The sequence below is a fragment of the Solea senegalensis genome, linkage group LG2 (genome assembly GCF_019176455.1).
Source record: "Solea senegalensis isolate Sse05_10M linkage group LG2, IFAPA_SoseM_1, whole genome shotgun sequence".
In the NCBI taxonomy this organism is placed as follows: domain Eukaryota; kingdom Metazoa; phylum Chordata; class Actinopteri; order Pleuronectiformes; family Soleidae; genus Solea; species Solea senegalensis.
This window is the reverse complement of record NC_058022.1, coordinates 34,589,959-34,603,587: the sequence shown is the minus strand read 5'-3', so window position 1 is coordinate 34,603,587 and position 13,629 is coordinate 34,589,959. Positions and strand designations below refer to the sequence as shown.

The following is a 13,629-nucleotide window of genomic DNA, read 5'->3' as shown; positions in this document are numbered from 1 at the left end:
CATAGAAAATTTACTTCAAAGGTCTTTAACCATATTATTACTTCAAATGTGCTTTTTAATTTTTATTCACAGACACACACTAACTGTGTCGTTGTTGTTGTCATCGTTGTTGACGTCATTGTTATTGTCTTTGTTGTCGTCGTCATCTTTGTTGTCGTTGTTGTCTTTGTTGTCTTTGTTGTCTTTGTCCTCTTTGTCCTCTTTGTCCTCTTTGTCCTCTTTGTTGTTGTCGTCTTTGGTGTCGTTGTTGTTGTTGTCGTCGTTGTTGGTCGCTCTTTGTCCTCTTTGTCCTCTTTGTTGTTGTCGTCTTTGGTGTCGTTGTTGTTGCGTTGTTGTCATTGTTATTGTCTTTGTTGTCGTCGTCATCTTTGTTGTCTTTGTTGTCTTTGTTGTCGTTGTCCTCTTTGTCCTCTTTGTTGTTGTTGTTGGTGTCGTCTTTGTTGGTCTTTGTCGTCGTTGTTGTTGTCGTCATGCTGTTGTCGTCGTCTTTGTTGTTGTCGTCTTTGTCGTCGTTGTTGTTGTCGTCTTTGTTGTTGTTGTTGTCTTTGTTGTTGTCGTTGTCATCGTTGTTGTCGTCCACAGGTACGGCCTCTCCTACGTTCCGTATGCTCGGTAAATATCTCGGGATCTAACACATTTTTGTTTCTTTATTGAAATTGTTGATTGTGTATTTTCTCTTTCAGAGAGACCTTCGTTAAAGTCTGCTCCGTCTGCTGTTGTTAGACTATTTGTTGTACTATGTATTGATCATTGCTTATTGATCAGGAACAGGTGATGTGTGTGTGTGTGTCTGTGTGTACCTGCAGCGATATCGTCGTCTCTATGTTTGTTAAATCTCTAAAGCCTGTAATCTCCACCCTGTACTGTCCACTGATTAAAACACACACACACACAGAGTCACATATCGTGTGTCGTCATGTGTTTCCTCTCCTACATTACACGCTGTTTTTCTTCATGTGACATTTAAAGCTGCAGCAGAGGAACACACACACACACACACACACAGTCAGCACAAAGTGCAGAGTCATGCTTTGACGTTTCCTATTTGAAAATCTTCATCAGCCAAACATCTGTCCACACTTGAACAGTCAGAGTGTGAACACATGAACGTTTACTCATAGTTTTGAAAAAGTCAAATTTTTATAACTCACAAAAAATGTATACAAATAAAGTCACTGTGGACGGATTTTATACGTTTATCCACCGTGTCAACTTTTAATAAAGACTGTAAAACACTCATGTTTTCATTTTCCTGGTTCGTCCACACTCATGTTTTCATTTTCCTGGTTTGTCCACACTCATGTTTTCATTTTCCTGCTTCGCCCACGCTCATGTTTTCATTTTCCTACTTCGTCCACACTCATGTTTTCATTTTCCTACTTTGTCCACACTCATGTTTTCATTTTCCTGCTTCCCCACTCATGTTTTCATTTTTCTGCTTCGGCCCACTCATGTTTTCATTTTCCTGCTTCTCCACACTCATGTTTTCATTTTCCTGCTTTTTCACACTCATGTTTTCATTTTCCTGCCTTCCACACTCATGTTTTCATTTTCCTACTTCTCATGTTTTCATTTTCCCCTTCCCACTCATGTTTCATTTTTCCTGCTTCTTACACTCATGTTTTCATTTTTCCTGCTTCATGTTTTCACACACTCATGTTTTCATTTTCCTTTTCCACACTCATGTTTTCATTTTCCTGCTTTCATGATTTTCCACACTCATGTTTTCATTTTCCTGCTTCGTCCACGCTCATGTTTTCATTTTCCTGCTTCTTCGACACTCATGTTTTCATTTTCCTGGTTCGTCCACACTCATGTTTTCATTATTGAAAGTCAGTGGAGGTGACATGGTGCGAGCATGTGTGTGTGTGTGTCTGGGAGAGAGTAAGGGAGAGAGAGAGAGAGAGAGCGAGCGAGCGAGCGAGTGGTAGAGCGAGCTTCAGTCACACTGTCCTCAGACGCTCAGCAGCTTCATCTCACAGAAAAAGTCTTCTGGATTATTTTATTCCAGGTGAGTTTTTTTCTTGTCAATAATCTCATCAGTTTATTCTTTTGTTTACTTTCTGGTGTTTGTTTGTTTTATCATGAATCATAAATTCCCTCCTCCGGCTCGTAATGATCTCATTAAAACATTAACATACAGCCATACCATAATATTCAGACATTTGAGCTACGTCGTTATTTCACTAAAATATTTGAATACTATTTAAAAACAGGATTATTTCAGTGTTATGACGTCTGTTCTCTCATGAAAACTAAAATTATGAAGAAAGGAACGTGAATCATTGTGTGAATTGAGATCATTTAGATCATGAAATGTGTTTTTTCTGTTTTTGTAAATGAAAAAAAACCTAAATTTAAAACGATCGTGATCATAAAATATGAACAAACTTCATACAAACTTTTACAAACTTCAAAGTAAAAGACTTTGTTTCACAAACAAAGTTTAAAAGTCTGAACCAGAACCTGATCCAGAACCTGATCCAGAACCTGATCTTAACCGAAGCTATAGCTAATTAGCATGATCATGACCCCGAAACAAAACATCTGGTAAAAGCTTGAGCTTTTATCGGTGATTTTAATCTCTAACTTTATTATTTTATTAATATTTATATTTAAGCAGAAGTCGTAAGTGTGTTTGTCCTTCATTTCCTCAGCGACAAAGCTAACAAGCTAGCTCGCTAACTAGCATTACCGACATTTAAGCGTGCAAAAACTGTGTTAAAATGTTTGGCCTTTGTTTGTTGGAGTGGCCATCTTGAATTGTCACTGCAGTGAAGAGAAGGAGTTGATGACTTTGAATTCCACCTGCAGGGGGCGCTCACCATGTCTGAGTACGACCAGTCAGTGTGAACTTCTTCTTTAGTTCCTTGTTTTTCTTGGTCCAGATGAAGGTGGAGACGTCTCAGAAGTCCAGAGACTCTGGATCTTCAGTGGAACGTTCCGACGGTGGCACTGACCGCGGTGGTGATGGCAGTGACGATACGGTGGCGTGCAGCCCGGGGTCGGCCGAGCGCTGCATGTCACGGCTGCTGAGCGCGGTGGAGAGTGAGCTGCAGGCCGGGCGAGAGAAGGGTGACCCGACAGAGAGAGAGCTGAAGGTGGCGCTGGAGGACGCCGAGCTGTGGAGGAAGTTCCAGCACATCACCAACGAGATGATCGTCACCAAGAACGGACGGTAACCGTGGCGACAGGCAGGAAAGCCAACTGTGTTAGCTTAGGCCAACTCCCACTTTTTAAACCTGTCTGTGTCTGGCTAAAGTTAACTTATTGACTGATGTTGGTTGTGTGTTAGTTAACTTATTGTCTAACGTTGTTTGTGTGTTAGTTAACTTATTAACTATGGGTTAGGGTAAGGGTTTGGGTGTTTGTACTCTTCTTTTGTTGACCTTTGACCTTTGATGAGCTGATCAGGATCATGTGACATGACGATGTGTCTGACTCCAGGTGAGTGAACCTGTTAATCAATACTGGTCATTAGTTATTAGATAGCAGGTGTTAGCTGTGTGTGTGTGTGTGTGTGTGGTTTGTTTCAGTCGGATGTTCCCAGTGCTAAAGGTCAGCGTCTCTGGTCTTGACCCCGCCTCCATGTACTCCTTCCTGCTCGACTTTGTTCCCGTTGACGGCTGCCGCTGGAAGTTCGTGAACGGGGAGTGGGTGGCGGCTGGCCGGGCCGAGGGCCGCGGTGAGGGGCGGGGCCACGGCGGCATCTACATTCACCCCGACTCACCGAACTTTGGAGCTCACTGGATGAAAGCGGCGGTGACCTTCAACAAGGTCAAACTCACCAACAAGGTCAATGGAGGAGGACAGGTAAACTCACCTGCGCTGTCTTTCATACTACTAACCAATACTAACCGGTCACTCTGTTAGATGACAATGTAGCAGAAACAAAGCTCAAGGTAATGCTAAAGGATAGCTAAAATCCTAAAGGATAGCTCAAATGCTAAAGGTAAAATGCTAAAGGTAATATTTAAGGATAGCTAAAATGCTAGAGGTAATGTTTAAGGATAGCTCAAATGCTAAAGGTAATGTTTAAGGATAGCTTAAATGTTTATGGATAGCTAAAATGCTACAGGACAACTAAAATGCTAAAGTTAATGCTAAAGGATAGCTCAAATGCTAAAGGTAAAATGCTAAAGGTAATGTTTAAAGTTAGCTAAAATGTTAAAGGATAGCAAACATGCTAAAGGATAGCTAAAATACGAAAGGTAATGTTTTTTTTGTTTTTTTTAAATGTGTTTATTAATGTTCTCATAAACAAACAAACAGCTGAATAAAGAAAGAAAACAGAAATAAATAATACAGTTTTTATACAAATGCTCTTGTCAATATAGCAGAAATATTTACATTAATATAGTCAAGAAATGGTTTCCAAATTCTTTCAAAGGTTAAAGGTAATGTTTAAGGATAGCTAAAATGCTAAAGGATAGCTAAAATGCTAAAGTTAATGCTAAAGGATAGCTCAAATGCTAAAGGTAATGTTTAAGGATAGCTAAAATGCTAAAGGATAGCTAAAATGCTCAAGGTAATGTTTAAGGATAGCTAAAATGCTAAAGAATAGCTAAAATGCTCAAGGTAATGTTTAAGGATAGCTAAAATGCTAAAGGATAGCTAAAATGCTAACCGAAGTTAACCAAAAACAGCTAAAAACTTTGTGAACTAAGTCATAGGCAGAGGTTGGTTAAAAGAGTTAATTAGATCACAGTCAAAGGTTAGTTAATAAAGTTAACTAGATCATAACTAAAGGTTAGTTAACAAAGTTAACCAAGTCATAAGCAAACATGAATGAAAAGTGAAACACGTGTAAAGAAAGTTTCAAAACATTGTTTTCTTCTTCTTCTGTTTCATGTCAAGAGTCTCTCCATCTTTCTCCTTCTCTCTCTCGATCTCCTTCTCCATATTGTGGTGAAGTGGGCGAGAGACCACCACATGTAATTAACCACTTCAGTCGCTCTCCTCGCTCACTTCACCTGCTCAACCTCTCGTAACCACGGGAACAGGGTAAACAGCTCTTAATTGGCCGGCGCCAGTTTAATGCACTTCCTGTTGAGAGCTGTGAGCCACTCAGAGAGAGAGGCCTTCACACACACACACACACACACACACACACCACGCACACACACACACATACACACAGCACTACAAAATTGGCAATAATGTTGTTTGTATTTACCCCATTATCCATGTCCAAACATCTCTCTCACACACACACACACACACACACTATAATGAAATAATTGCTCAGCTTATTTGTACATTATGGTAATTATGTTTTTTACTGGGAAATTAATTTACCCATCATACTTCAGGTGGACGAGAGAGAGACAGAGGTAAACTATATTCAAAGAGCACACACACACACACACACACACACACACACACACACACACACACACACACACAGAGGTCAGATGTGAAGCCAGCCTCTCAATCTGAATAGAAAACTGTTAGTTTTTGTGTGTCTGCCTGGAGCAGAGGACTGTGATTGGTTAATTGGGCCTCATTAGTGGGGGTGGGGAGGCTGATGGATGAGCCAAAAACGCAAGCACAGCTCCACTGATTTATTTCGGTTTTTTTTTAAAGTTTCAAAGCTGACTTTTATAAACCGCTCACTCTCACACACCAAACCAGTGATTTCAGCTGCTGCTCCTCTGCTGCCTCATGTGGTCACACTGTGTCACTGATTTCAATCTGAACAAAGGATTTTTAGCAGAATTCACTAAAATAAGACGTTGAAGCAGTGCGTGTGCGTGTGTGCGTGTGTGCGTGTGTGTTCAGATCATGTTGAACTCTCTTCATAAGTACGAGCCTCAGCTCCACATCGTGTGTGTCGGTTCTCACCATCGTCTCGTGTCAAACGTCTCCTTCAGAGAAACTCAGTTCATCGCTGTCACTGCCTACCAGAACGAAGAGGTACACACACACGCGCACACACACACACACACACACACACACGCACGTGCACACACACGCACACACAGTGTCAGTGTAACACAGGTGTGTTTCTACAGATCACCACTCTGAAGATCAAACATAACCCGTTTGCCAAAGCCTTCCTGGACAACAAAGACAGGTAACTCTCAGCATGTCACATGACTCAGCCATGTGACCCGGTCACATGACTCGGTCACATGACTCAGTCTGACTCTCTGTTTAATCCATACTTGTCTCTGTTTATAATAATCTGTTTTTGCACGGTGGCGCTTGATTTATCCACCCCAGGAACATGGGTGGGCGGAGCTTACCAGAGTCTGGACTTCAACCCTGTGAGTTCTTATTTATCATCATTAAATTGTTATTCTTGTTTTTATTTCTCACACAGAAATAAATAAATATTGTGTGTGTGTGTGTGTGCGTGTCAGGCTGGTCGCTGTGTTCTGCTGGAGGAGGCGGGGCTTTCTCTTACAGCAGCAGCCTCCCTCTGACATCACATCATCACCATGGTTACAAACACCACAGTTTCCCGGGGCGACACACACCTTACTCAACTGCCTACCTGCCGCAGCGCACACACTCCTCTGGTGTGTATGTGTGTGTGTGTGTGTGTGTGCGCGTGTGTGCGTGTGTGCGTGCGTGCGTGTGTGTGTGTGTGTGTGAGTGAATGAGTGAGTGCATGCATGCGCGTGTGTAATTTTTCTTTCATCTAAATCTTTGTTGACATTTTTTTAAAGGTGTCCATATGTTGGACGGCTGTAGCTCCTCCCCCTCCTCCTCTTGCTCCTCCTCCCTCTCTTTGGGCAGCAGCGCTCCTTCATCACAGGTTCCTCCTCCTCCTCATAACTCCAGGTGAGGCCCCGCCCATGACCATAAAGGGTTTCTATATAAAGTGGACTCAGGTGAATAATGATGTGTGTTCTTCAGTCAGTATCCGTGTCTGTGGACGGTTGGGTGCAGTGAGCTAAGCCCCGCCCACTCACCTTGCAGCACTCTGCAAGGACCAATCAGCAGCGAGAGTCTCCTTCAGCCTCCCAGTCAAGGACGGGTGGGCGGTGCTGCATGGCTGCCTGGATCCACCCATTCTTTCTGAGGAGGGACAGAAAGGATTTCTAATGCTAACTATGACAGGAGGCTAACAAAAGTTAGCATTAAAGGTGTGAACCTACGTCTTCTTGTTTATGCTAATCGCTACATAGTCTCCTAGCTCATTCATTTTGTATTTTATTTAAATGTTGTTTTGTTTCTGTCACCATTTAATGCTAATGCTAGTTACTAGCAGTTGTTATTAAACCTGTGTTATTTATTGTGTGTAAATATCACGTACGACATCTTGATGCTGTTTCTGACAAACTCTGTGCTGTTTTTGAGGAATCGCAAAGGAGTTGCAGTTAACAAAAGTGAATTTAAACATAGCTAGTAGTTAGCCATAAATGTAACAACAAAACAGAGCTAAACATTTTGCCAAAACGTTACATAAAACATAGCTAAAAGTTAGCTGATATTTTACCAATAACCTAGCTAAAAGTTAGCGAACAGTTGGCTAAATTTTAGCTCTGTTAGCTAAGCTAGCTATCAGTGTGGTGTAGATGGTCAATTGTTTGTTGTTTAGCGTTAGCGCTAAATGTTTATTGAATCTTTCATGCATGTATTTTATTTATTGTTGTATTTTCTCTTATTTATTGTAATTATGACGTAAATCAACAAAACACTTAGTGATGACATCTTGATGCTGTTACTGAGGGACACACTGTGATTGTTGGTGGTGTGGTGCCACCTGGTGTTCACTGTCGTATTTACAGTTGTAGACGATAAAATGTGTTTTTTCCACTTTGTTCAGAAAAAAAAGTCAAATAAAACACAAAGACGCTGAAAACACACTGACATGTTGTTGTTTGTTCGTTGTCAATAAAACACTTTGAACAAAGGTTCGTGCGCTTATATTCTTTTTTCACAACCTTATTTTGAAACTTCGCCTCTTGTTCTGAAGTGCTACAGGAAGCCAACCGCCGTGATCCGGAAGTTCTTCGTAAGTCTTGAAAACAGTGCGACGCTGAGTGAAAGAAGTGTACTTTAACGCTTCATTTCTGGACTAAATCTCTGTTTTCCGGGTACGAGATGTTTTCATGTTTGTTTTCTTTCTAACGCGAGTCAGTGTTTTGAGGTTTGACGTCAGTCAGCGAAGATTTAACGCCAGCGTTTATGAATGAATTCAAATGCTAATGTGCTAGCATGGCGCTCCGTCAGTCTAACAGGGAAAAGTCAAACATTTGAATCTTTTCAGTGTTTTAATGCTTCAAATACTTGTTTCATGTTTTTCCACAGAAAAATTACTGTAGCGTGTTTACATTATGCTCTAAAAACTATTCAAAAACACTATTTACTGACTTAATGTTATTAATGAATTTGTTTGTATTCATGTTTAAAAGTGGCTACACGTGAGTGATTGATGTTTGTTTTCAGGTGCTGAGTCAGCAGGAAGTCATGGCTCACATCACCATCAACCAGTACCTGCAGCAGGTGACCTCTGACCCTTCACTCAGCTGTGGTGTAGTAGTGATGACCTCATTATTCTTCTTCTTCTTCTTCTTCTTCTTCTGTGTAAAAACTGCAGGTTTACGAAGCCATCGACAACCGCGAGGGTTCCTTCTGCTCCGAGCTGCTCTCCTTCAAACACCCGCACGTGGCCAACCCGCGGCTCCAGGTGAGGCTCCGCCCACTCTGCTACACACACCCGCTGTTGCTAGGATACAGCCTCACTTCTGTTTGTGGCCGTTTCTCGATACTCAGTACATACTTGGGAAGTATATACTTGACAAGTACGGGAGTACACAAGTATGTGGCTGTTTCTCAATACTCGAGTAAGCAAGTACATTACATTACATGTCATTTAGCAGACGCTTTTATCCAGAGCGACTTACAATAAGTGCATTTAAACATTTGGGTACAATTAAGAAGTAAGTAAGAAGTATGCAAGTATGTATGTATGTATTGTTCTGCTGTTTGAATGGTGGCTGGTGCCAAGTGCTGCAGCATCATTAGCGCCAGCTACGGTGTTGATAAATGAACATATGAAATACTTTTAATAAATGCATATATATGTGATTATTTTCACATTTTAAATATTTGACTTAATTTATTTCTATTAAAATATACAATACAAATAATACAATGTGGAAAATAGATATATTACAGCGTTGTAGAGTAGTATTTATATATATATATATATGATGTGTACAAATATATACTACTCTACATATCTAATATTTACATATTATATTTAAATACAGATACAATGACCGTGCGACTTTAATATAAATCTGACATTCAAAGTTAAAAATAAATAAAACATTAATAATATACAAACTTTTAAACTATCAGGTCAAAACGTTTCCATTAAAAACAAAATAACACGTCAACAACAAATCTATGGATCACACCGAGCATCTAATGACAGCGACGTCATGATGTCATCAGGACAGGCCGAGGTCACGCTGCTCTGTGCCGGGCACAGTGAGCGCTGAGCGTCCGCAGAGGCGGAGCTTATCACCTCCGACAAACGTCGCTGCCAAACTATAAATATGTCATATCTTCATACACAAACCACATGTTTGAATTATAAATGACTCATTTCTCGCCTCAAATGATGTTAAAACTTTGTTCCGGGACAAAGAACAATATTTATTTCAGATTTATATTTCGAAAATGTATTCTGGGATACATGGCCATCCCAAGTACGCTTAAGTCACCTCCGATGCATACTTGGTAAAAATGGGCGGAGCGAGAACACTTCCGGGTTTGAGAACCGTCCTCACTGTGTGTGTGTGTGTGTGTGTGTGTGTGTGTGTGTGTGTGTGTGTGTGTGTGTGTGTTCCAGCTGGCCAGTCCAGAAGAGAAGTGTCAGCAGGTTCTGGAGCCACCGTACGACGAGATGGTGGCTGCTCATCTCAGGTATCAATGTCTTTGATTTTTTTATTGATCAGAGTAAAACATCCTGTTTGTGCACATTCACATGTGTGTGTGTGTGTTGCAGGTGCACCTACGCGGTGGCCAATCACGACTTTGTTGAGGCCTACAAGTTCCAGACACTTGTCGTTCAATATCCTTAACCCTTTAATGCCGGCACTCTCTGTGTTGCTGGGATTACACCACGCGTTTGTGAAATCTCTGATGACGAGAGCCCGTCATCTGCGTGATCGCTCACCACTCAGCCTCCGCGCGTCTGTGTTCTGTTCTCATGACGGTGCGCTGCACTTCACACTTCTGTCTGTTTTACGTTATTTCACATTGAAATGATCAGAATAGTTTGTGAGTGGATTCAGGATCATTGTCCACGTTTGAACTCCACACCTGGTTATTACGCTAATGTTGCAGGAAGACTCAAATGTTATTTTATAAATATGTTGATTGCGTGGATATCTGGTGGAGGATAAAGCGGTAGATGATGACTGATGACTTGTAATAACTGCCAGAAAGTGAAAGTTATTCTAGGGAACGTCACTTACAGTTACAGGACGTTTTCTGTCACTTTTCTGGTTAAAATCGGCAACAAAAAAGTGTTGAAGGTTTATTGTCTCACAGTCTTTGTCCTTGACCTTTGACCTGTCACATCCTTCCTGAGAGCCTTCCAGTCCCACAAAGAGGAGAACTGGTGAGAAAGAGACTGAAGCTCAGATGAACACGCAGACAGTGAAGGCAGCGTCATTCACGTGTGTGTGTGTGTGTGTGTGTGTGTGTGTGTGTGTGTGTGTGTGTGTGTGTGTGTGTGTGTGTGTGTGTGTGTGTGTGTGTGTGTGTGTGTGTGTGTGTGTGTTTCTTTCAGGGCTCTGCCTGTGATGTTCGCTGTCGCTCTGGATCTCAGGATATTCGCCAACAATGTGAGAGACACTTTTATTTTTACAATTTCACTTAAAGAGATTTAAAGTGAACAAAAAAAAGTTCAAATACATCAATAAAAAAGAGGAGAAATGTTTTATGTGGTTTAAATGTTGGTGTGTGCGTGCGTGCATGCAGGCAGAGCAGCAGTTACAGAAAAAGGGCAAAGGTCAACCTGGTGAGATGTTGGAGAAAGCAGCAGAGCAGTTGATGAGCTGCTTCAGAGTGTGTGCCAGCGACAAGTGAGTCACACACTCTGAATTTAAACCAGTGTATTGTCATTTATTCTGATTTAAACTGAATTTAATCCAGTGTAATCTCATTTAATCTCATTTAAACCAGTGTAATCTCATTTAATCTGATTTAAACTGAATTTAATCCAGTGTAATCTCATTTATTCTGATTGAAACTGATTTTAATCCAGTGTAATCTTGTTTATTCTGATTTTAACTGAATTTAATCCAGTGTAATCTCATTTAAATCTGATTTTAACTGAATTTAATCCAGTGTAATCTCATTTATTCTGATTTAAACTGAATTTAATCCAGTGTAATCTTGTTTAATCTGATTTAAACAGAATTTAAACCAGTGTAATCTCGTTTATTCTGATTTTAACTGAATTTAATCCAGTGTAAAGTAATTTAATCTGACACTATTGTGTGTGTGTGTGTGTGTGTTTCAGTCGTGCAGGAATCGACGACTCTAAAAAATGGGGGATGATGTTTCTGAGTAACCAGCTGTTTAAGATCTACTTTAAGGTCGGATCAATCATGATTGATGCTCTCGTGTAATCTTGAATGGGATGATTTGAAGGTGATTGTGTGTGTGTGTGTGTGTGTGTGTGTGTGTCTGTGTGCAGATCAATAAACTTCACCTGTGTAAACCTCTGATCAGAGCCATCGACAGCTCTAATCTGAAGAACGACTACAGTCCTGCTCAGAGAGTCACGTACAGATACTACGTGGGCCGCAAAGCCATGTTTGACAGTGACTTCAAGCTAGGTCACCAACACTCTGGACTAGCACTACACATTTACTGATGCTGGATTACTGCTGGATTACTCTAGTAATCTGTGTGTGTGTGTGTGTGTGTGCAGCGGAGGACTTTCTCTCCTTCTCCTTCCACCACTGTCATGGATCCAGTCAGAAGAACAAGAGGATGATTCTCATCTACCTGCTGCCTGTCAAGATGCTGCTGGTGATAATCCCACTCACACTCTGTTTACAACCAGTCTGCACTGGTTTACGTCCTGTTTAAATCAGATTAAATGCCTTGACACTGGTTTAGATCCAGATTAAAGCAGATTAAATGCCTTGACACTGGTTTAGATCCAGATTAAAGCAGATTAAATGAGTCTCTGTTGTTTCAGGGTCACATGCCGAATCATCAGCTCCTGAGGAAATACGACCTGATGCAGTTTGCTGATGTTACTAAGGGCGTGAGGTGAGCTCAGTTTTTATTTGTTTTAATGTTGAGCGGTACAGGAAGTGACATCATGTCATCAAGTGTTGTGCGTCTGTGTCGGTCAGTGACGGGAACCTGCTGCTGCTCAACGAAGCTCTGTCCAAACACGAGACCTTCTTCATCCGCTGTGGGATCTTCCTCATCCTGGAGAAGCTCAAGATCATCACCTACAGGAACCTCTTCAAGAAAGTGTGAGTGAGGCTCCGCCCACCCTGACTCCAGTTTGGAGTCTTTAATCTTTAATCTGTAATCTGCACCTGCAGGTACCTGCTGCTCAGGACTCACCAACTGCCTCTGGACTCGTTCCTGGTGGCGCTGAAGATGATGAAGGTGGAGGACGTGGACGTGGACGAGGTGCAGTGTATCCTAGCTAACCTCATCTACATGGTGAGGACACACACACACAGACATGCTCACACACAGACATGCTCACACACAGACACGCACAGACACGCGCACTCAGACACACACACAGACAGACGGCACACACGCACACACACACTCAGACAGACACACAGGCGACACACACACACAGACATACACGCCAGACAAGACAGACACACACACAGACACACAGACACAGACACACACACAGACACGCCAAGACTCAGACACACACACAGACACACAGACATACACACAGACATTCAGACACACACACAGACAGACGCACACACACTCAGACAGACAGACACACACAGACATACAGACAGACACGCACACACACACACACACACACACACACACAGACACAGACAGACACGCACACACACACACACAGACAGACATGCGCACTCAGACAGACACACACAGATACACACACACACGCACACACACACACATGCACACACAGACACACAGACATACACACACTCAGACAGACACACACAGACATACAGACAGACACGCACACACACACACACACACACGCACACACACACAGACAGACAGACACACACACACAGACATACAGACAGACACGCATACACACACGCACACACACACACACAGACAGACATGCGCTCAGACATACACACAGACACGCACGCACAGACACGCACTCAGACACACACACAGACAGACACACACACACACACACACACACACACAGACAGACACACACACACACAGACATACAGACAGACACGCACACACACAATGGTGTTTTATTTTGTAATTGTGTTTCCTGTCAGGGTCACATCAAAGGTTATATCTCACACCAGCATCAGAAGCTCGTCGTCAGTAAACAGAATCCATTTCCTCTCTCCTCCATCTCCTAGACTACGTTACCCACAATCCTCTCTGGCTCTGTAAAAAAGAAAGTGTTGAATAAAACAGCTGATGTTTGTACAG

The 13,629-nt window shown here is 41.9% G+C and overlaps 3 protein-coding genes across 6 annotated transcripts in view; all 3 read left to right on the top strand.

Annotated features, from left to right (window-relative positions):
- Positions 1-1,237, top strand: part of LOC122765579 (vesicle transport protein SFT2B-like) — a 6,532-nt gene extending 5,295 nt beyond the window's left edge. For all 3 annotated transcript variants that reach the window (XM_044019925.1, XM_044019922.1, XM_044019923.1), the window contains 2 exons: positions 583-612; positions 684-1,237. In XM_044019925.1, the coding sequence (XP_043875860.1) occupies positions 583-612; positions 684-723 (70 nt within the window). In that variant the 3' untranslated portion in view covers positions 724-1,237. The remainder of the gene's footprint in view (positions 1-582; positions 613-683) is intronic.
- Positions 1,238-1,781: 544 nt separating this feature from the next.
- Positions 1,782-7,801, top strand: tbx19 (T-box transcription factor 19). 2 transcript variants are annotated; one of them, XM_044048883.1, is made up of 9 exons: positions 1,782-2,011; positions 2,889-3,178; positions 3,537-3,813; positions 5,782-5,916; positions 6,015-6,076; positions 6,226-6,269; positions 6,366-6,524; positions 6,675-6,789; positions 6,865-7,801. In XM_044048883.1, the coding sequence occupies exons 2-9, from the start codon at positions 2,889-2,891 to the stop codon at positions 7,028-7,030; spliced, it is 1,248 nt and encodes a 415-aa protein (XP_043904818.1). In that variant the 5' UTR covers positions 1,782-2,011; the 3' UTR covers positions 7,031-7,801. The 2 variants fall into 2 exon arrangements, with proteins under 2 accessions (XP_043904818.1, XP_043904811.1); XM_044048876.1 differs by lacking the exon at positions 1,782-2,011 and having other exon boundaries at positions 2,398-3,178.
- Positions 7,802-7,953: 152 nt separating this feature from the next.
- pcid2 (PCI domain containing 2) lies at positions 7,954-13,626 on the top strand. The gene is made up of 15 exons (XM_044019487.1): positions 7,954-8,048; positions 8,401-8,457; positions 8,552-8,641; positions 9,815-9,888; positions 9,971-10,036; positions 10,547-10,588; positions 10,760-10,814; positions 10,951-11,054; positions 11,495-11,570; positions 11,672-11,813; positions 11,909-12,009; positions 12,182-12,255; positions 12,342-12,467; positions 12,540-12,663; positions 13,470-13,626. Exons 2-15 carry the CDS (start codon positions 8,422-8,424, stop codon positions 13,554-13,556), a joined length of 1,197 nt encoding a protein of 398 aa, XP_043875422.1. The 5' UTR covers positions 7,954-8,048; positions 8,401-8,421; the 3' UTR covers positions 13,557-13,626.
- Positions 13,627-13,629: the final 3 nt, after the last annotated feature.